Source organism: Cebidichthys violaceus, unplaced genomic scaffold (genome assembly GCF_023349555.1).
Source record: "Cebidichthys violaceus isolate CVI_PGR_0920_01 unplaced genomic scaffold, fCebVio1.0.p SCAF_13, whole genome shotgun sequence".
NCBI classification, from domain to species: domain Eukaryota; kingdom Metazoa; phylum Chordata; class Actinopteri; order Perciformes; family Stichaeidae; genus Cebidichthys; species Cebidichthys violaceus.
Genome location: NW_027176296.1, coordinates 2,091,857 through 2,114,791, shown reverse-complemented (window position 1 = coordinate 2,114,791; position 22,935 = coordinate 2,091,857). Strand labels below are relative to the sequence as shown.

General features: G+C 41.3%; 1 protein-coding gene across 7 annotated transcripts; it reads left to right on the top strand.

The window, feature by feature from the left end:
• The first annotated feature begins 109 nt into the window (after positions 1–109).
• eps15 (epidermal growth factor receptor pathway substrate 15) lies at positions 110–22,659 on the top strand. Of its 7 annotated transcripts, none has more exons than XM_068707313.1 (26): positions 110–165; positions 3,049–3,090; positions 3,709–3,798; positions 3,996–4,043; positions 4,153–4,248; positions 4,349–4,411; positions 5,106–5,231; positions 5,610–5,669; positions 6,066–6,296; positions 6,582–6,727; positions 7,500–7,656; positions 8,469–8,551; positions 10,919–10,991; positions 12,536–12,697; positions 12,859–13,056; positions 13,166–13,588; positions 13,818–13,898; positions 14,094–14,256; positions 14,443–14,487; positions 14,599–14,996; positions 15,365–15,434; positions 15,579–15,649; positions 16,105–16,240; positions 16,340–16,533; positions 18,504–18,528; positions 20,387–22,659. In XM_068707313.1, the coding sequence occupies exons 1-26, from the start codon at positions 139–141 to the stop codon at positions 20,518–20,520; spliced, it is 3,342 nt and encodes a 1,113-aa protein (XP_068563414.1). In that variant the 5' UTR covers positions 110–138; the 3' UTR covers positions 20,521–22,659. The 7 variants fall into 7 exon arrangements, with proteins under 7 accessions (XP_068563414.1, XP_068563413.1, XP_068563412.1 ...); XM_068707312.1 differs by having other exon boundaries at positions 6,066–6,305; positions 18,507–18,528; positions 20,390–22,659; XM_068707311.1 differs by having other exon boundaries at positions 6,066–6,305; positions 18,507–18,528.
• Positions 22,660–22,935: the final 276 nt, after the last annotated feature.

The window sequence follows — 22,935 nt, the reverse complement described above, 5'->3', positions numbered from 1 at the left end:
ATGAGTAACGTCTGCAGTCCAGTCATATGCGTTGAAGTGACTCCTGTAGTGGAAGTCCAGCTCCAGGTTTTTCAGCGGCCTCTGTCTGTGTCTGGCAGCAGCGCAGCAGCGTTGAAAGCAGTGGGAAACAGAAACACTATGGCTGCCTCTCTGTCTCTCACTCAGGTAACACTGTTCTACAACTCAAATCTAACCACAGCAAACGTGTGTTGTGTCCGCTGTTCCGTTCTGCTCGGGGCACATTTCAACATGTGTTGGTGATACTAGGCGGGCAGAAACGAGAGCTTACCTCGACCCTCGTCTCTCTTTTTGGAAGTTCAGTGCTGCTGTGTGACTGGGAAAAGTTTCTGCCTAATCTCTGTGGGGACTGCGTAAGGGCGTAGCTAGCTAGCTAGCCTGCTAGCTAACCGCTAGTTTGTATACAGTGTTGGGCTGTTTCAGAGCCGCTTTAATCAAACTTCACATGAGCTGTGTAACGTTACTGGGCGTCGTGTCGGTTGGGAGTGTATGTTATCGTGTTTTGTGCTGCCTCGTTTTTTGCTGCAGGCTAGTTGGTCCTGACCAACGAGACGTTAATACGAGATAGTCATGTGTGGCTCTGTTGATTGTCATATCTGTGCTAGTGGAGCCTCTGCTAACACTGTTTTCAGCTAAAAGTTAAGCTACACTCATTGTACGTTATAACCTACTTTGTGGATTCCCTTGATGTTGACTTGATGTGTGGTTAAACTGAATAACCGACCTGTTTATTGCTATTGTTGGAGGTAAACATGCTTCACAGACCGGGTTAGTGTTTTCCCCTATGACCTCTCTGAAGTGGACAACGTGAACTGTTAGCCTGTTAGCTGCTAAAGCTGTTTTTTGTGTCCATAATATCACCAGAAAAACCTCCAAATATCGTTAACAATTGTTTTGCAACCAGTAAGAGGAAGTGAACCTCAGTAGCCATCAGTCAGCACTGCTGTCACAAAATGTCAGACTGCTGCTAGCCAACTTCAAGGCTGCACATTTTGTGTAGAAATGTGTTTTGTTTGCACAGTAAATAAGTTATTTAGCATTCAGCAGCCAGATCTAATAAGTAGGTTACAGTCGCAGACTTGTTACCTGAGCCACTGTTGCCTTCAACAACAGACAGGAGCTGTCTGCCACCAGCTGCTTTGACTTTTTTGTCTCACACAGATGAGTTCAATAACCTGTGCTTCTATCTCACGTGTTGTGAAACTTCACTGGTCTGTCAGGCAGTAATGCTTGTTTTTAAATGAGCTGTCAGCGTTACCGCCTGATAATCCTCACACTGGTAACACCGTACAGTACGCCAGTGACATTGATGTGTTTTTATTGCCATGGCTGAGTTAGGGAATTGACATTTCTTGAAGAAACTAGAATGAAATGTATCTTGCTATCTGCTACAGTTGGCTGGGGAATCATTGAGGGGTGTTTTTTCAATGCTCAATTAAAGAGTCACCAGTACAATGACCACAGTGTTACAGTTGCCAACAGTTCCAGGCACACTATTGTGTGTCACAGAAAATACGTTGCATTGGCCAGAGAAAGATAAGTGTGTGTGTGTGTGTGTGTGTGTGTGTGTGTGTGTGTGTGTGTGTGTGTGAGTGTGAGAACACAGCTATCTCTCTTTTAAATTGGCAGTTGGCAGAGCTGACGGATAACCAGGCTGTGACAAGCTATTTGACCAAGTCTGTAACAAGACCGACAGATCTCTGCTATACTCTTTGTTTTTACGTCATGGAATGATGTTGCATGTCAATTTTGTTTCTCCATGGAGGACAATTACGACAGCTTTAACCACCCGGTTTTAGTAGCCACTCCCCAGTTGATTCACAGCTCAGACAATTACCGTCCACTCCTCTCCTCCTCCATCGCTACACCTGTTGATTTCAAAATGACAACCAATTGTCAGTTTCAGCTATATCCTGTTCTGTCCAGCAATAGACAATCGTGCAAACACCGGAAAAGGGGGGTGTTTTAGAGAGGATGTGACAGAAGGTAAAATTAGCTGTTGTCTGTGGAGTGACGCCCTGTTGAAACTGTCTGCTGACCATCAGTATCCAGTAGTGTTGGGAAGTGTAGCCTGTGTCCTGAAGTCTCTCAGCTTCCCATTCAGCATTAACACTCTTTATCAATGTGACTCATAGATGTTCACTGTATGGTGTGTGTGTGTGTGTGTGTGTGTGTGTGTGTGTGTGTGTGTGTGTGTGTGTGTGTGTGTGTGTGTGTGTGTGTGTGTGTGTGTGTGTGTGAGAGAGACACATTCTGTATCTCTCCAGAAAATGTGCTCAAAAAAAGAGATTTATCGAGCAAACATCCCAAACATTTACTGGCTGAATGGATCTGGGTTTCGGAATGTTTTGCAGTGTTGGTCTTGTGATGGACCTTTTTCTCGAATATGTGCCGTTTTATATAATAAATGACTTTTCGGTAAATTAAAAAAAAAAATGTATTGAAAAGGAAAATACTTATTATTTGCAGCCCTATTCTGAAAAGAACACTCTTCCATCCTTGTTTTATTTAATGGTAAATTACGTCTTATGAGAGCTATTCTTTGGCATATTAAACAAAATGAACTGTTTATTTCACACCAGCAGATGTTTTGGGCCGTTGACAAATAATGCAGCTGTTTTCGTGATGAGGAAAAATAAAGCTGAATGTAACATATTGCTTGTAGTCTGTGTGTCTGCATCTGCCATCTGTAATGGATCAGTCTCTCTTTTATTTTTTCATTTTGACAGCTGCCCTGGATCAGTCAGTAACTCACTGGCTGTAGCCAACAAACACTTATCACTTGAGCTTGTAAACTGCAGATTTGAGAAAGGATTTTAAAGTATTAGTTTATTTTCTGACAGACTATTTTAATGGTCATTTTAGGGATTTGATTAATTTCATGCATGAACCTAAAAGAGGCTTCATGAGCAGACACAAGTGGGGTGGTTACAGTTTTAAAAGGTGCGTTTAAATAAAAGTAAGAGCTGGTTAGATTCATTCTGTCAACTAGAATTTGTGTATTTAATTTTGTTCCCCTTTTCTTTACAGCTCTCCAGTGGAAATCCCATTTATGACAAATACTATCGGCAGGTATGCAAACAATATGTTTCATTTTGACTTTTGTGTTGCGTTTGCTCTGTTTATTGTTTTGCTCCTTCAGTATACCATGAAGTGTTGAGCCCATTACTATTATTTGATATCGTAATTTCATGATGAATTGACTGTTATTGTTTTGTGGCTTTAGAACAAAAATAAATGCATGTGCCCTGACCCTTTAAATTGTAAGCTAGCTTTAGCGGCTTCAATGACTGTAGTGTGCTGAAGCAGTGAGCAGTGATCTCTCTTCTCTTCTCTCTGTTCCGGTTTCTGTGTCCAGTAAAGGAAATATCTCCATGAATTAATAATGTTTCCCTTTGCCTGAGATGTCAGGGGAGCTCACTGTGAGTCTCATGAAAGACTACCAACAGATCCAATACTAAGCTAATAGACTGCTGAGGAAATAGCTTTGGTTTATTGTCAGTATTGATTTAAGTGATTCAGAAACTCTCACAGTTTTCATTTGCTCTTATTTGCCTCCCTCTTTCAATTCAAACATATTTGTGTTGTGGTCTAATGTGTTTGGCTAATAAGACATTCAGTGTCTTTCTCAGCAGTGCAGATGTGTCACTGATGTTTCTGAGATGAGCTATAATGACAGTTTGTGTACAGGTTGATCCGACTGGCAGTGGGCGGGTGGCGGCAGCTGATGCAGCTCTGTTCCTGAAGAGGTCTGGCTTGGCTGACTTGGTCCTGGGGAAGGTGAGCAAAGAGTCTGATCGGTGTAGGATCACGACGTCCCTGTTGTCTTTGCTGTTCATGTTGATGGTAATGAATGTACCAAACTGTGTGTGTGTGTGTGTGTGTGTGTGTGTGTGTGTGTGTGTGTGTGTGTGTGTGTGTGTGTGTGTGTGTGTGTGTGTGTGTGTGTGTGTGTGTGTGTGTGTGTGTCTCCATAGGTCTGGGATTTGGCAGACTCTGAACGTAAAGGTGCTCTTAACAAGCAGGTATAAATGCACCGCGGAGTCGCATCATGATGGATTTGTTTGTTTTATGAGCATCAAGTGCATTTGATCGCTAGATTCATGTCACATAACGCTCCTCTGTTCCCCTCAGCAATTCTTCATAGCGCTGCGGTTGGTGGCCTGTGCTCAAAATGGCCTGGAGGTGGCGCTCAGGAGCCTTAATGTGGCTGTTCCTCCCCCGAAATTTGTAAGTCTGCAGCTGTAAATGAATAATTTTATTTGAAATAATTGAAATAGTAAATTATTTTAGAGGAGATGAAGAATAACTCCTTTTTGTTTATCTCCAGCACGACACAAGCAGCCCACAGCTAGCAGGAGGAGTGGCTGTTGACACTTCCTGGGTTGTGAAGGTGAGGCTCTTACAGGTTTATTATCTTTTTGTGTTAATGTTAGATAGTGATCTATGTTTCATCGTAATCTGCCTTGATATCTTTTTCTTGCTCACAAGAGAACCACAACAGAATGTAGTGGTTGCAGAACATATAATAGCAGTAAAATATTGAATGCATTCATCACAGAGTCTGATCTTTTCTGTTGTGTTCATATAAAATGTCAAATAAATCAGGTCTGCTCAATATGACACAGGTATGTACAGATGTACTAATTGTACATGAACATTAACTAGAAGTGCTTATGCTGCTTTCTTCAAGAAACATAGTTTATTTGTTTTTATGAAGGTAATTTTATTAAAATCATAAATTAGTGCATGTTATTTGAACAAAATAAATGAACTTTTAAAGTGATCAATACAATACATAATGTCATTTACTCACCTGGAGCTAAGTGAAGGTTGTCGAATGTAAAGAAAAGTCATATGAATGGGAATTTAAGCACTGCTTAGTTACTACTGAAATGTGATTGAGGCACACCCTCCCTAGACAATTTATATATCATTTAATTGACTGTTAATCAAAACAGTGCATCAGTGATTTAACAAAGTGACAACTGAGCTTCATATTTGAAAGAATCGCATCCATATCCTTCCTCCTTGATCAAGTTTGAATTGTCTCTAACCATTTTACATCTGTTTCGTTTTTCCCCCAGCCTGAGGAGAAGCTGAAGTTTGATGCCATCTTTGACAGTCTGGGTCCTGTAGGAGGGATTCTAACAGGAGACAAGGTCAAGCCTGTCCTGCTCAACTCCAAACTGCCAGTGGACATCCTCGGCAGGGTATGATCCCCAAACAGGACACGTTTACAATAGTTTAACTTATTGATAAAGAGATTAGAAATAATCGTGCATGCAAAGTGACTAATCTAAGGAGAGAAATGCTTTAAAAATTACAAAAGAACTAAATAGTTATCAATTTGTGCACAGGTGGCTTTTAAAAACAAACCAACTAGCTAAAACATCCTTTATGAAAGCAAAAAGCAACAAATGATAGACAGACTCTGAGATTGTGTGTAAGAGTTTGGTAGAAAACAAATTTGGAGAGGAAGTGAGAATCAGAAGCGACTCGGGGCTTTCAGGGTCACGTGTTATTATGTGTCATGCCGTTTTGGAATGATGCATGCTCTACAGTGATGTCTGTATTTGTGTGTGTTGAAGGTGTGGGAGCTCAGTGACATCGACAGAGATGGCATGTTGGACAGAGATGAATTTTCTGTGGTAAGAAATGAGCCGATGTCACAAATAGAAAGAAACCACATGGGTTACTCAGTTAGTTTCGGGTTAGGCTGTTATTGAAATGATATTTTCAGCTCTGTACTGTTTCCTTCAATTTATTACAGCATTGATCCCCCAGGCATCTAAATCATATCGAGCTTTTCTAGCTCTTGTTTTCCCCTGTCTTCACCATCTGAATATTTTAGGAATATTTTTAATGGTTTCTACACTTGTATTCATGTGTATGCTTATATTCTACAGTACAATCTTGGAAAATCATTTCTGTGTCCGTCAATGGAACAAATAAGACGCGTGGAAGAAGTGCGAGGACGCAATAACCAAAACACCAACTTTATTGGTAATTGTCTGTTATCATTGATTTTTGTTGCCCTTTCCCAGGCCATGTATCTGGTGTACAGAGCCCTGGAGGGGGAGGCTGTTCCCATGTCCCTACCACCTCCCCTGGTTCCACCCTCCAAGAGGAAAAAACCCTCGGTGCCTCCTGTGATGCCTCTGTTACCCTCGCCCCCCTCAGCTAAAGACAGTCGCTCCTCCCACGCTGGCTCTAAGGCCGTGCCCCACCCCCCTAAACCTGCCCCCGCTCCTGTCCCGACACCGGCAGCTTCCCCCGTGAGTACGGTACGCGTCTCTCCTCTGCATGCAGTGCCTGAAAACCTTTTGTATGTATTCTTTTTTTTTTTTTTTTTTTTAATTTGTCACATAGTTGCAACAACAAACATTTAAAATGATTTCAAATTGGTTAGGTCAGTGTGTTTTTCAAAAAAACAAGACGAGTGTGAAGGTAAGTTCTGAGTTAGTGTTATGTCGTAAGTGTAGGTTGTATTAAAATCTATTACGAAGCAGCTATGGTGCTAATTAAAAGTCTTTTTTTTTGTTTTTTTATTGCCGGTGCAGTGGGTGGTGTCGCCAGCAGACAAAGCAAAGTATGATGAGTTATTCGTCAAGACTGATGGTGACATGGACGGCCTCGTGTCTGGACCTGAAGTCAGAGACATCTTCTTGAAAACCGGGCTACCTTCTGCATCACTTGCACGTATCTGGTAGGTAGAGACGGAAGAACTCCCTCCGGCAGCATATAAAGCCTACTTCTGTTCAACACACTCACCTTCTAGCTCTTTTTGTAGAGAGATTTGAGACCTTTTTGCTTGGTCTTTTTGAAATTGATCTTTATTAAGTTATTTCTATTTACTTGTCAAGTCAATTTATATTTATATTTGCCAAATTTCACAAATTGCAGATTTTGTTTTGGATGAGGTGAAAAAGACCTTTTTAATGGGGGAAAAAAAGAGGAAGAAAACTCTGGAAACGCAACAGAGTAGGGATCCCTCTTCATGCAAAACATGTCATTTACAAAAAGGAGAAGAAGGGGAAAATAACAACAGTAATGTGACACTACAGAGAAACAGAGTGCAAACATATGTGCAGAATATCACAGCTGCCAGAGTACATTTTATTGCCATTAGGCTGTAGAATCACACAGGCTGTTTCCACAGCTGATAAACATAGAATAGAACATTTCATAAAAAAAAATGATAGGAGTTGATAAAGGTTGAAACAAGAAAAATATAGTGCCTGTGATTATTAATCTAATGACGGGGAACACATAATCCTCGTTGATATTGGTGCAGGAGGATAACAGCGCTGCAGTGCGTGCTGACACATCACATATGGATTTCTATCTGATTAGCTTCTGTCCCGTTCGGACTGTCCCGTGTGTTGTCCTCCATCAGTCAGGCTATCACGAATAGTCGTTGCCTGAGGTGGGAACCGTTACTGTTATGTAACGTAACCCGTGTCTGTTTGTGTTCTCAGGGAGCTTTGTGACATCGGAGACATCGGGAAACTGACCCGAGAGCAGTTTGCCCTGGCGCTTCATCTAATCAATCAGAGGCTGACTAAAGGCCAGGAACCTCCGCAGAGTCTCTCCCCAGAGATGATCCCTCCGTCTGACAGACAAAACGTCAAACAGGTGAGTCCCTCTGAGCGCTCAGAAAGTTCTTAATTAAATGAGAAAATACTCAGTACTTTTTAGTTTTTAATTATTTTTTGCAGATATTGTTCCTTCTTTCTCCTGTTTTTGTGTGTTTTAGATTTTTTTCCTGAACTTGCAGCTGTATGTCTTTCTTTTCCAACTTATGCAACACATTTTTGCTTTCACCTCTGTGTCCTGTCTTTACATTGCATCCTCTTCACACATGCAGTGGGATGATGCTGAGTGAGTGTGTGTGGTAGTTTACTGACTCGGGGGCATCTCATTACTTTTAACAGGCTGCCTCTCTTTGTCATCTTTCCGCCTTTTCTCACTCATTTGTGTTTCTGTTACCGAAACTAGACCATATTTGACATCTGTATTACTCCCTGAGTTCATCATCATGTGCATAGATGTTACGCTGAAAAGAGCAGAGGTTGATGTTTTAAGTCATTTGGGATGCAGCGACAGCAACACATCTGCTCTTTAGATGCAAATTGATCAGCTAAATGAATGTAATGTTGTGTCCTTCCAGTAGCATTACTCTTTAGTCAGTCTCCCTCCCATCCCGGCCCTTTTGTTTCTCCATCAGTGGCTTCATGTGTGGTATTTGTAAAGTCATCAGTGTAGCTCTTTTGTTCATTTCCTCTCATGTTCATGTCCCAATTTTAACGTAATTAGTAATTTTGCTGTTCTCTGGTGTAACAAAAGGAGTCTATACCTTCCATATGTGATGAGAAGTAATTCTTGTTGTTTTACCATCAGTCATGACTTTAATCCTCTTGTATCTTTGCTCCTCGCTTCCTCTTCAGAACAACCTGGCTAACCTGGCGGCTGACTTCTCTGCCATCAAGGAGCTGGACTCTCTCAGCAACGAGATTGTCGAACTACAAAAGTAAGCTTTTGTTCTCATTTTCATCTAAAAAAATAAATAAATGGTGAAACGCCATCTTACTGAAGCCATAATGATGCAAGTCATGTGACAGGACGTAGCCTACAGATGGCCTGTACTTGATTAGAGTTTGCACTAATTCATGTCCATCATCCTAAACAGAGGATGCGCTGTTTAAGCAGTTTTTAAATACAGGTTTTGACTGTGATGTGCATAAAATATGATCAAACAAAAATATATGTTTTTAGGGTGATGAGGCCTAGCTGGGATAAATGTATTCTTGGAAAAAGATTTTGGCAAATATCATTTAATGTAACCATGGTCCATGTCTAATTGGGATAAAAAAAACAGGACTTTCTGTTCACTCTACTGACCAGCAGGAGGCAGATTTTCACACAAACTGAGGGAACTGGGCTGCCCAAATATATTCTATATATCCTGAATCAAGCTAAAGTTGTTATTTGTGAACCACACTGGTTCAAGTATACACAGTCATTTCACTCTCACACTCTCAGACAATATAAGTAAATAGGTAAACATTTGTGTTTTTGCTGCAGGCTGTCAAACACAGCAGATGGCTCTAAAGCTCTGTTATGTAGCTGCTGTTTGACAGTGAGGTGGAAGAAGTAGACTTCATATATATACAATATTTCTTCACTTGTAGCCAAAAAGAAATGTTAAATGACATTACAACAAAAGGTAAATGCTGCCTCATGTTAATGTATGTTATATTATGTATATATGAGTGTTTTATTATTATTTTTGATCCACATCATGTTTAAAACTAAAAGAATGTCCATGTTTTGGTCTGATGGTTTATCAGTTTCTGTTGTTTTGGAGTTCAGTTCAGCTTCCCTTTTGGTGAAAGCTGAGAGTGAGAAGTGAGAAAGTTGGCCTTCCACCCCACCCCCCAGCTTTCGATACACACACACACACACACACACACACACACACACACACACACACACACACACACACACTAGAGGACAGCTGTTGTAGGAACGAAGGAGAGGTGAGAAAAATGGATGGAGGTGGAAACTTAGTGAAGATCAGAGCTCCGGACAGACAGGAGATCGAGAGGAACTTGTCGTGATGATTCATATTTGTGAATGCTTCAAAATGTGGCAGCAGACTTCTGCTCAAGATGAGGAGGAGGAGGATGGTGATAATGAAGATAATGGGTAAGAGGAGAATAGGAATGATACTCGGTTTGCTGGGAGAGGAATGTACTGTTTTCAAGGGAATTGTGCATTTTGATGTGAGGGAGGATATAAAAATAGCTGCTGTTATTTTTAGTCTGTTTTGAAATGAAAAGATAAGTGCTTTCTAAGTTTTAATGCCAGTTTGTTTTTTGTTTTTGTTCAGTCGTCTACATGTGAAACTGAATACTGAGTGTTGTGTTGCTTTTACACAACAAATGCTCATAATGCATATTAAATGTTACCTTATGCTTAGGATGCTAATATTGTTTTCAGAGCTGAAACCATAATAATGGAGCAGCGTCCTTACATAAGTAGTTACAGGGAGTAGATCTAGTAGCACATTTAAATTAAAGTGTCGGTCAGGATAAATATTTATAACAAGCTTTTTCAATCCTCCTTTACCTCTAATTTTGGCATTCATTCCTTTTGTTTTTATACATTTGTTAAACATAAAACACTTTCAGTGTCGTTGTTTTTATGATGTTCAAGAAGTCTGAGACGAAAATATTAGATAAGTGTGTGATTGAAATCCAACACAATCCAATGTTGGATATCCAAATCTAGTGCAAAATGAACCCACATCTCTATATTGAGGTTTCATTCATGTAAAAAATTGCAGTTAGCTTCCCGCGTGTTATAATGATTTATATCAGTCATGATTATTAATAAGGTTTAATGACGGCAGAGAAAATGGGCTGAAACGTTGGTGTGTTTCAGCTCACACGGCCAGTGAAAATGATAGATGTTGTAGGTTGGCTCATCATCACTCGTCCCTCCTCCTTTTCTTCTTCCTCCCTCCATCCTCGAGGCAGCCATCTGCCTCTCACTCTTCACCTCCCACTCTTTTGACTGAGCAAGCACATTCTCACTTTCTACAACACTCACCACGCATACAGCGCCGTGTACGCACTCTACCTTTCTTCACATCACACACACACACACACACACACCTGCTGTAGCTGCAGACGTTCAGGCGGCTCTCGGTCTGTACGGTGAAGTTGTGATTTCAGGACACCATGGTGGTTCAGGGAGAGGAGGTGGTGGTGGTTCAGGTTAAAGAAGGCTCAGTGGAGAGCTGGATGGGGGGGCTGGGTGGGCTTGGAGTACCGGGTCTTCCCGCTCTGTCCTCGGTGGCTAAATACTCCTGTCTCCTGTGCTGGACCCCCAGGGAGAAGAGCTCTGTGGAAGAGGAGATCAAGGAGAAGGAGGAGGCCATCAGACAGCGCAGCGACGAAGTGCAGGTAAGGTCTCGCTCTCTCTGTGTGTCTGCGTGTTTGTTTCTCTTCTAACTACGGTGGCCACAAAGAGAAAAAGGATTTATGGACAAGGTCGTGTAGATTTGTTTTAGGAGAAAGACTGCTTCTCTGCTCTGGTTTTCCTTTAATCAAAGGATTAGAGTTGGAACATAGCTGGTGTACGTGTACAAGCATGTTTGTATTTCTGCGGGATAAAAGACAGTAAGAGCCAGCAGGTGCTAAAGCAGTTGTTCACTTTTGCTGCAATGTAAATACCGGAGGAGGAGATCAATAATACATTTGGCCCGGCAGACGTAGACGCTTGTTCAGAAACACAGTTAATGTTTCTCAGAGAGGGAGAAGCTGGTGTCCTTGTGTAGGCGTGTCTGCTCTGAGCCTGAGAGATGGGCTCTATTTTGGGAGCTGATGGCTTAAAGGGCTAGTCTGCTCCACTTGTGGGAATTCAGTTGGAGTGCGAGGGCGGATCTCAAGGGAGTCTCACGATGATGTAGCTGAACTTCGTAGCTGCACTGTAGGGCTGCTTCGAGTGCTTTTGGCAATTTATACTGTATTGTGTTTTCTAAATATATCCTGGACTTCACATATTGTGTGCTTTTGGTTGTTGTGATCTGTACTGCTTCCACTGCACAGACTCTACATTAAGACTTCCCCTGCAGTGTCTCTCCAAAGTGGAGAATATGTGTGGCGGTCTCACACAGTGACCTCCATCACTTGAATGTCGGTTGCAAAACGGCATTAGTTTCACCCGTAATGAACTAGTTAATGAACTAGTGATTCAGACGCCTTCTATCTATAGTTGGTGATAAATCCCCCCCCCGCCCCATTTCTGTCCCAGTTTTCAGAAGCTTCTCTGCAGCATCTAAAGACACAGATCCACCTGTTCTTACACAAATGTACCATGTCACACTGACTGCGATGTGGACATGTAATGCATGTCATTATGCAACCTACTTTTTTTAACATGGATTATTATTAATTTATTATTAAAAAATGTATTATTATTAAGTTTATTATAAACTTATTATTAAGTTTTCTCTTGTGTACCTACTGAATGGTATTATTTATTGTTATGAGACAACAATTGTTCAGGACTGTCATTACCGGCATAAAAACAAACAAAACCGGCTCAAGAGGATGTTAACTCTTGTTTCCATCCAGTATACCGACTCCCATGTAGCGATGATGTAACATATCAGACTGGTTTGTGTCTGTTGTCTGGAGGTTTGGTTGTTTTGAGCTGTTTTGCGAGCCCTTCTTGTTGTCCTTTCTTTTCTCAGTGTCTGCTGTAATGTAAATAAAACCTTATTTAAAATGTATCCCTCCGCATTCTGAAGACCTGGAAAATTAAAGAGTCCCCTGTTTTTCCTTTCTGTAATTATCCATATATTAAAAAATCAGTGTAATTAAAGTCTGTTATTTGAGCTCCGTCTTCATCTCTATCTTATTCTATTCTATTTGTTCTTCTACCAAAGTTTGCCTGTGAAAGAATTTACACAAAAACGGTCTCCTCTTTGGCTTGATGTCTGCAGGACTTACAGGTTGAGGTGGCGAGGGAGAGCGAGGAGCTGCAGCGGCTCCAGGCTCAGCGTCAGAAGGTCCAGGACGCCTTGGACGAGCTGGACCAACAGAAAGGCTCCCTGGAGGAGCAGCTGACTTTTATTCGCCAGCAGACCAACCAAGAAACCCATCTGGTAGGTCTACGAGAATCTTAAACAAATGTATGTATTTCAATACTGGAAAGCTATGTAACTAAAGAAATGATCACCACTAGCAAAGCACATCAGTTGTATAAATTAATAACTCATTCCAGTTCATGACTCCAGCTTACTCATAATGGTATCGTCCGTCACAGATTTCATCGCTGCAGTCAGAGCACGAGGACCAGGAACAGAAGATATGTCAGTTTGAGGAGGAGCTGGTCCAGGCCCGAGAAGAGCTCCTCGCTCTGCAGGAGGAGAGCAGGAAGCTGCAGGAGAAGGTCCAGGCGGCTCAGGAGCAGCTCACACCTCTGCAAGAGTCTGTCCGCGACTCCTTTACACAAGTTGCACAGGTCGGTTTGTGTGGATCTATGAATCTCCTTTCTCCGCAGAAAAATGCGGACCTCTGTTTTTATTTTTCTCTTTCTCCGTGTTATTCTTTGAACCTCTGTGCTCTCTTAGGTTCAGCAGAAACTGAACAACCTTCAGGTGGAGGAGAGGTCAGTAACTGCCCAGCTTAGCTGGAAAAGAGCCCTGGAGGACAGCTCTCCTGTCATGGTCAACGGAACAACTGGCTTCACTGCAGAGCTGCGCCAGGGGGATCCCTTCCAGCAGGACCTCTTCCAGGAGGACCAGCCTAAAGAGCTGAAGGAGGAGGATCCATCAGCTGCCAATCAGCAGAACGAACAGTCGGATCAAAAAGAGAAGGAAGAAGTGAAAGAAAGAGAAGAGGAAGAAGAAGAGAAGGATGAAGAGAGTCCAAAGACTCCAGAGGAGGAAACGTTTAAATATGATCCCTTGGATGATCTCTATACTAGTCTAGCCTCCTCTGAGATGTACAATAACCGATCGACCCTCGCCAAGCCGCAGGAGAACACGGCGAGGGTAATAAATACACTTGCTTTAGTTATCAGTCCTTTTTATAGATGGAAAGAATCCGGGACAACGCCTACCTATCAGTTTTTTCTTTTCTATTACACAAAAATAGGACCTTCTCTTCTTTCTTTTTTTTTTTTGAACTTACCAAGCATACAAGACCAGCCAACAAAAATTCTCAGAATATGTCACTTTCAGTAACACTAGTCATTGCTGTGTTGTCTTCTAATGTCTCCAGGAACACAGTAGCCCTACACCCAATGACTCCCCGGAGCTCATAAATGATGCAGAGGAACTGCCCAAAGAGAGCTCACCAAAGGTAAGGACCCCGAGTCACTGAGGTATACTTCAATCATTTAGCCAAGGGAGTTTCCTTACACCGCAGATCCTCGTTTAACACATGTATCTCTAGGGTTTTTATGGATTCATCAATCATGTGGAGTGTAAACACAACGTTCACATCGATTACTGTAGTGGTCAAGCTTGTCAGCAGAGCCCTGTTGCTGTTCAACAGGTTGCATCGCCGGAGCCAGAGAGCGAACAGGAGCCAGCCGAGTCCCCGGAAGCCCCCACCAACTCGTTACCACCTCAAGTCGGCCCTCGCTCAATGCCGCCTCAGACCAGCCCGCCCTCTCTGCCCGAGATGGACTTCTTCCATTCGGACCCCTTTACTGACCGTGAGTCCCAACAAACGTCTAAAGTTCAGTTAATAGTGATTTGTTTTACAGATTTAATTGTATTTACTGTAGATTAGATTTGGGTACGTGCAGAATGAGGTTGTTAATTATTTTAAATATGATAATAAGAAATGTTGTACCAAAGCCTCAGTGTACTCAGATTGATGATATGTTTTAACCTTATAGATGATCCATTCAAAGATGATCCATTTGGAAAAGCAGATGTTGCAGGTAAGTTAACAGTTCATACAAAACAAATCCCCAAAAAATGCATCGATATACATTTGGTCTACAATATCAAATGTTCACACTTTGTATCTGTTGCTGTTTCTGTTAAATCAGATCCATTTGGTGGAGATCCGTTCAAGGGGTCTGACCCCTTTGCTGCAGACTCTTTCTTCCAGGCCCCCAGCGCCCCATTTGCCTCAGACGACCCATTCACTGCCAGCTCAGCGGATCTGTTTGCTGCCACTGCTGGTGTCCCAGAACCAGACCTGTTTGCAACCAAGCAGAGTGACGTAGCAGCTGGACCGGCAGCAGGTCCGGATCCCTTCACCTCTAAACCTACCGATCCAGCTGTAGCAGCCAAGGATCCATTCAGCACCATGGGGAACAATATGGCCAACGCCGACCCGTTTGGTGGCAAAATGAATGTCCCCGGGGAGGCGGACCCATTTGGTTCTCAGGACGGAGGGGCCGATCCCTTCAGCGGCTCTCTACCCTCCTCTGATCTGGCCGTGGTGAGTGGGCCTGCTGGACAACCGGGTCCCAATGTACTCTTGATAACAGCAATAAGACCATTAAATATCAATCATGGATGTTTTTTTGATGCTTTTAAAGGTTTGCTTGAATCAGTAATCTTTGGAAACAAGGCAGTTAACACACATTTCCATATAGTGTACTACTAGTATTGTGGCAGGATTGTTTAATTATTATATCTGGGTTTGTATTGTTTATGCTGTCAATCTAAAGAGTTGTTAACGTGGTATTAACAAATTAGTTAGAATTTGTATTACAAGTCAGTCAAGTTCTAGTTAATCAAGTTTAAGGATATTCACTTCCACAGCAGAGTTTATTCTACAATAAATACTATATGTTCTGTTTTTAGAAGGACGCTGCAGCATCCAACGACCCGTTTGCTCCAGGTGGTACTACAGTAAACGCCAGCTCAGATCCAGGTATGACTTGTGGTGTAGCGCCACCCTCTGGGGGACAGAGGCCATTGCAGCTGTTGAAATTATATAATGCACTAATAAATGTGTCTGTATGAGTGTTGCCAATTTGATATGCTCAGTGCCTTTTTATATGCCTGTGTGTTTCAGATCCGTTTGCGGCTGTGTTCGGTAGTGAATCGTTTGGAGGAGGCTTTGCAGATTTCAGTGCTTTGACAAAGGTAATCAAGAGGTGATGTTCATGCCCTGTGTCTAACACACACGGTGCTGACAAACACTCAGTAGTGAAACACACTGAATATATTTCAGTTAAGTTGGTTGAAGTAGTAATTTGACTCCTGTCAAACTAGAACATCCAGGGAGGCTGTGAGTGAGTTGTTGAGTGTGTTGTGGTTTGTGGGAGGAAACAGCTGAACACTTGCACGTGATTCTTCTCTGTGGAGGAATTGGACACTAAATCATCATTTAGTACATACAACAAGCAGCAATATCCAAGAGGCAACCTCAGCGCGGAAGTGCCAAAAACTGCAGTTGCTCAATTAGCCACTTGAGCCTTAAGTCACTCTGATCTATAGTAGCGATTCCCTGTGTCATCTTTTCCCTTCTGTTTGTACTGTACCATATACTGCACTATAATCCTGTATTTATTTGATTTGGTGTGAACCTTGTGTTGCAGTCAAACGGTGCAGACCAGTTTGGCATCAACAATAAGAACCTGTTCCAGGAAGACGACCAGTCTGCCGGCCCTGATGTGCCCCCAGCCCTTCCCCCCAAAACGGGTACGCCAACCAGGCCACCTCCTCCCCCTCCAGGTCAGTACTTGCTATGAAAAGGTAACTGTGCTGAGGTGCTCTTATCAGTCATTTCAACATGTATTTATTAACACTTGTGTCCGCCTGTCTGTGCCTCAGGTAAAAGATCGTCCATCTCCAGGACAGAGTCGTCCGACTCCTTCCAGCGACGAGGGCCCTTCCTCCAGCAGCCTTCGGCAGAGTTCCCCTCCTCTTCCCTGCCTGCTAAGGATCCTTTAGCCGACCCCTTCGCCCCTTCCTCCCCTCCTCGTCACAACGCACGGGAAGCTGACCGATTTGCCAGCTTTGACAAAGTGAGCACCTCGCCCTCTCCCTCACCTTCACCTGACTCTGACTAGTCACTGCCCTCTTCTCTTTTTTTTTTCCTCTCCCTGCTAATAATTAATAAAGTCACAACCACCAAACGAATCAGGCCAGCTTTATAAATCACTCCATCCACTGCCATTAAAATGTCCCAAAGAAGTGAACTAATCAGCTCATATAAACTCAAAGTGCTATTTGATAACCTCGTTTTCTCGAGCTAAGCTAACAAAATAATGAAGTTTATTTTCTTGCATTCTGTCTGCTGCTGGTGTATATTTTAGCTATTTTTTTATGAATGCAATATTATAATTTTTTTGCCATGTAAAGATTCTTTATACTTGTAATTATTTTTTGTTACTGATTTATATTGGGATTGCACTTAATTTATGCCCCATGATTGAAGGTGCACTGTCTTACTTTATGAGGAAATGTACAGAAATGTCATCATAGAAATAGATAGATTGTGTTTCAAATTAGTTGACGATACACATCTGTCTTTGTGAAACCAAGTCCCTCTTTGTTTGGCAGTGAATGGAGAGATAAGAGGCTGCTTGTATTCGGCACACTGACGTTACAGCCTCTGCATATGCACATTTCATTCAGAAATAAAAAATATATATATTTTATTGCAAAACATTTCATTAAATGCACCTTTTTACACTGAAATTGCTTTTTAGGTACATTTGTAATTGCCATTGGTGCAACGTGCCTATTTTGAGTCGACACACTTGTGGCTTGAAGGCATTATATCAAGTGACCATGACTAACTAGGTGCAGAGCGGTGCCTGCTGCATCTTTAGTCAGGTTTAACCTAAAAACTTAGAGGTTCATGAAGTGCTGTCGTTGTTACAAACTCATAGATTTCATATGCTCCAGGACAAATTTGAAGCAGCGTTTTTGGGAAATAATAATAACAAAACACCAGGAAAAGTCAAAATAGTTCATTGATCTAAACATTGTTTGGACCCTTGTTAATGTATCAGGAATAACTTGATAGCAGTTTTAAAATCCTCTGTACTCTGATGCTGTGGATTTGGGATGGATGACTTTTATTAAGAGGCTTTATTGACTCTCGTGCGTCTCCCGTTACATGACTGCACCTGCATGTCCCTGTTGAACCCTGACCTGCACGCTAACTGTGTGTTGGGCTCTCATTCACTCATCCTCACTGCCTCTCCCATCCCTCATATAGCGTTTCTTTTTTTCCCCCCTCTACACCTGCCGCTATTTATTTATCCATGCATCTGTCCGTCCGACCACCCCTTCACTTATCAGTTCAGCCCTTGTCTGGTCAGCTGTGTGTTGTGGAGAAACAGATCGCCTGTATTCTCTCTGTCTGTGTGTCTTTACACCTCTGTTAAGAAAGTTGAATAAAGAGTTGAATCAAGGGCACCATCTCTGGCTTCTATGTGCATCCATGATATTATTATATCTTTTAAAGGACCATACCAACATTTTTGCATATTCAGTTAATTTAGTTGCGACTATACTTTGACATTCTAACGCTGACATTTCCCAAAGCATGCTTTGAATTTAAGTTTATTTAAATTTCCTCCTTTTCAAGCAGCCTACTTTTGTTTGTCAGGTCTGTCGTTGCTGCTTTGTTGGACATGTATGTTCATTTGACACGATAATGAAGGTCGACAGGGTATTAATCTTGGTAGTTTTATCTCAAGGAGGTTGTATGTCTTTGTAAGTTCGTATTTATGTTGTAGTGGCCTCATGGAAAGCAGAACAAAATATAATATATCCAATAATCTACAGAGTGGCATGCTTTGGTAAATGTTTGGCAACGATGTAAGATTTAGAAGATTTGTACTGAATGAGATGAAACATGCAAAAGCACCAGTATGGTCCTCACGAACACTTTGACAGAATCTCACTAAATCACTTCAATAACTGAAAGTAAAGACAAAAGTACTTTATTTACTGTATGTCTGATTTCATTTATATTTAAAAGCAGCAGTGGGATGTACCAGCTACAAGTAATACATGCATGTTCACTACTAAATCCGTTAGATGTTTCTTAAATGTTCTCATCATGCATGTTGTGCGCCACTCTAAAACATTGTCATCGCTGCCTACTTTCATTTGCATGGGTGGACACACACTGGATGCTTCCGTCTGTCGTTCATTGAGAATAATGAACCCGTTGGCGCAGTGCTTGTCCGATCTGTAATGATTAACTGTCTTAACCAGCGTTCTGTGTATTTAACAGTTCTCTTCCGTCGCCTTTTGTCGTTGTGATCCTACAAAATTCATTTTGGTCACATGTCTCGCGTATATTCATCAGAAGAGATCTCAGCTTTCACACTTTCATCTCATTTCGATCTCTGATTTCATGCTTCCACAACACGTGTAGAGACGACGAAGACTGTCACTCTGTTCATGGTCCTCTTTGATCGAGGGAAAGATCTGTTGTTTTTCAATTCAGTGGCATTTCGGTTGGGGAAGTGAAACATTTGCGACATTTTGGATTTAGAGACGGCTTACTGACAGATCAATGTGAAATAACTGCAAATTAGCCTTGGGTACACATGTGCTTCTTCTGCAATTAACATGTCAAAATGTCCGCTTTGAGAAAGCTCAGTTGTCAGTGGGTTCCTGATAAATGTCAGTTCAGGCATTGAGACATCAGACTCTACTTTTCCCTCATTAGAAACATTATCAGCACCGAGCCAGGAAGTGCTCATTAGAAACCGGGCTCAACGTTTTTTGAAAAAAAAATCTTATTGCGATTACTTTGACTGATCTTGCAGTTGTGATATGGTTTGCGATATAAGAGGGAATGATACTTTTTTTTTTTTTTTTTTTTTTTTATGAAAATGATCATGCTGTGATCTTTGCAGGGATCTGTACCAAACAAAGATGTTTTCTTAATTTTGTAGAGTATGATGTGTAGATCAGGACAACTCTGCAGCACAACAAGCTTTCATTTGAAATGTTACTTTGACTCACATTTACCTTCACGAATATTACGCCTCCTGTGACTTGAAAATTGTAGTAGCCATATTGGGATTTTAATCAAATTTTGATTAATTATGCAGCCTTACCACATTACAGTTATGGACACCTTTCTCTGTGACCCACTGCATCATCACAATATTATCGGCCAATTGTGTGTGTGTCACAGTGGCCCAGAGGCTAAGATGCGTACCATGTAAACTGACAGATCACTGGTTCGATTGCAGCCAGGGACCTTTGTAGCATGTCCATTTCTGCAATATTCATGACAGAAATGCCTCAAATTATGTTATAACTATTAGATGATGTGTCCAATACAGCTCTTACAAGTTTGATAATAATCATATTTAAGGTATTCTTATAGAAAATGTGTGTATATTATGAGTTAAGTCAAAATGAAAACTAATATAGACCGATTTTTACATCTGATATATTGATATTGGCCCTTTAAAAATATTGCCAAAAAAGCCCTCTGAGATATTATTCCTCATCGTGATCACATGGATTACATTACATGCTACATCTTCATTTCATCGTGCATTCCTCTATTGTTTAATAACAACAATAAATCTTTGAATCCTTGATGGATGTTAGGGGCCAGACACAGTTCCATTATGAAGCTTATAATGCGTAAAGATCATAGCATGCATTATATTATTGCAGCTATTGTTGGTTATCTGTCTGCAGGCTCTAAGAACACATTTGTTGATATATCTTTGAGAATCTGTTAACTGTATATGTGTTTGTCTTTGTTTGTCTCCTCTCCCCCCATATTTCTTTGCATATGTGTGTTTTCTCCTTCCCCCTTGTGTGCGTGTGTGTGTGTGTGTGTGTGTGTGTGTGTGTGTGTGTGTGTGCACACTTTATGTGTTTATGAAGCAGTATCCGACAGAGGAAGACATGATAGAGTGGGCAAAGCGCGAGAGCGAGCGAGAGGAAAAGGAGCGACTTGCCAGGCTCACCCAGCAGGAACAAGAGGACCTGGAGCTGGCCATCGCACTCAGCAAGTCTGAACTCTCCTGAGGACCTTGTCTCTCTCCCCTCCCCTCCCCTCCCCCTCTCCTCGTCCACTGACCTGGCTCGGCACGGCACAGCACAGCCTGGTCCAGCCCAGAAAGCACCAAAGCAAAGTGGGGACTGTACAGGACTGATTCAGCAGCACCTGCTGACCCCATGAAGAGACTTTCTTAGAACAAACCCATCTCTGAATCTTCTTCCTTCTCCCCAGACTGTGTTCACCGTTCACTGGCAATGCAGTATTGAATTTTTTATTTTTTTTTTCCATCCCGTTGGTCTTGTTTTGGAGGAGAGGACCAGGATGGAGTGTATGTTCTGAAGAATGGATTGTTGAAAAATGAAATGCAGTGAATGTGGATCTAGAGATTGCTCCGTTGATTTCAACATCATGCTACAAATGTCACATTAACTCTCCAGAATGTAATTTATTTAATGCACTCAAAACTTGATTGAAATGTCCATGTCAAAAGTCCTGTCTTTATCCACTAACAGTACTCACTACACTTTCTTAAAACTCGGCTCACTCTAGCTTCTGAAGTTATATTGAGAATTTCACAGGATTTCTTTAATTAGAAATAGTCTTGCTCATTTTGTTGAGCCCAAAAAAATCCCCTTAATTTTTTAAACTCTGAGTATTTTCAAGACCGTAGGCTGGAGAGAAAACATTTTTTTGAGGCACTGTAACAATATTAAAGTGCAAGTCAGTCTTTTTTGAATGGAGTGATGTACTTATATAGTTATTTGGTATGATAGCAGAAAGCCAATGAGATTTTCCTAAAAAAAGTACTTGTTCAGGACAGTGTCAACATTTCTACTTGTTCAACTGGAAGTTACCAGTCCTCTGATATGTGAAACACATGCAGATTTATACAAAAACTGAACAAATCCATCACATGCTACCACGTTCAGCTTCTTGATACTTTAATTTCTTTTACGTTTCAGTAATGCGTTGCTCTGCGCAGCATCTCTCTGTCAATTTATGTTTTGGGAGATACTGAAAGGAATGAAACTATTTCATGTAACGACTAAATATTAATTAGCATTAAAATGTCAGGGCACACTACAAGGGATTGCACAAATCGTTCACATGACTGCCTTTTTTTGAGAGAGTCCAACACCAAATACTTAGTGTCTTTTAATTAGTATGAAACTTTGTATTAATGTCTTTATTATTGACACTAACAGACACACTTTAAAAATAGAAACTGGGTTGTCATAGAGCATAAAGCAGATGTAAGCCCACTTTACCTCTAGTCATGCATTAAATGAATAGTGTTAATAGTATTGTTCATCCTCACTGATCAAGGGTTAGGCACTCAGCAGACCCTTTTAATGAAAGAAGTATGTTCCTCAAGTACTCCATTTCACAAATTTCACACCAGGTTCCATCTTGAAGTGAGCCACTGTTGGTGCTTCTTTTGTTGTCGTTTGTATGACCTTTTAATAGTTCCAGACGCTTCCTCTGAGAGATTAACTGGATTACACGTCAGTCAGTAAAAGTTGATTAGCATCCCTGCGTTTTGGTGGAGCCGTTTGTCTTCCACAACAACACAGCAGTAAACACCCACAGAGGAGTTGACCGGCCAGGGATTCTTCCTCTTCTTGCTGGGTAATTTTATGTTTTCTCCCAGAAAATGAGTTACTTAACACTGAGTGCTAAACTGTGATAGTTTTCTGAACAAGTGAAGGCTCGGTTGTTCAGCAGGAGGCTTTCGTTTTCATTTTCTTTGCTAATTTCTGACCAAACTTCTTCCTGCTCCGACTTATTTTGTCCTCTTTTTTTGTCTTTGAGAAAAATGAGCATCGTCATCGTTTCCTCTTCTCATGTTTAACTGGTTTACTGTCCGTGGTTAAAGCTGCACTTCCTATTTACAGTTCACGTTCATTGTAAACTCAAGAAAACAGCAGTCGTCTGTCCGTCATAGTTTAGTTCCACCCGACACGTTACTGTCGTTTGTACAGACTCAAGAACCACTTATGTTTCTAGGCTTACCCATAAAGGCTTTCTAAAACTCAAGCTAATTGTATTTTTATTTTGTATTTTCTAACATGTAGAGAGAGAAAAATCATTGTTTGGCCAGAATATGTAATGCATTTATTTGAAACAGAATAAATATTAAACGTGTGGTTTTGCAGTTTGTTTGTTCTTACTGGGATCATGTCTTAAACAGACAGCGGTGGAAGACGTTTTTGTTAAAAACCTCCATAGCAAGAAAAAGTCCTGCATTCAAATGTTTAGTTGAGTAAAAGCAGTGGTGGAAAGTAACTTAAAAACATTGGCTTGTACTGTAGTTTAACAGATTGCATTATATTTCAGTTATATGTTACTTTATACTTCTACTCCACTACTTTTCAGACGGGAATACTGTACTCTTCCCGATCTAAAACATCTGAAACGCATCATTTGCTGA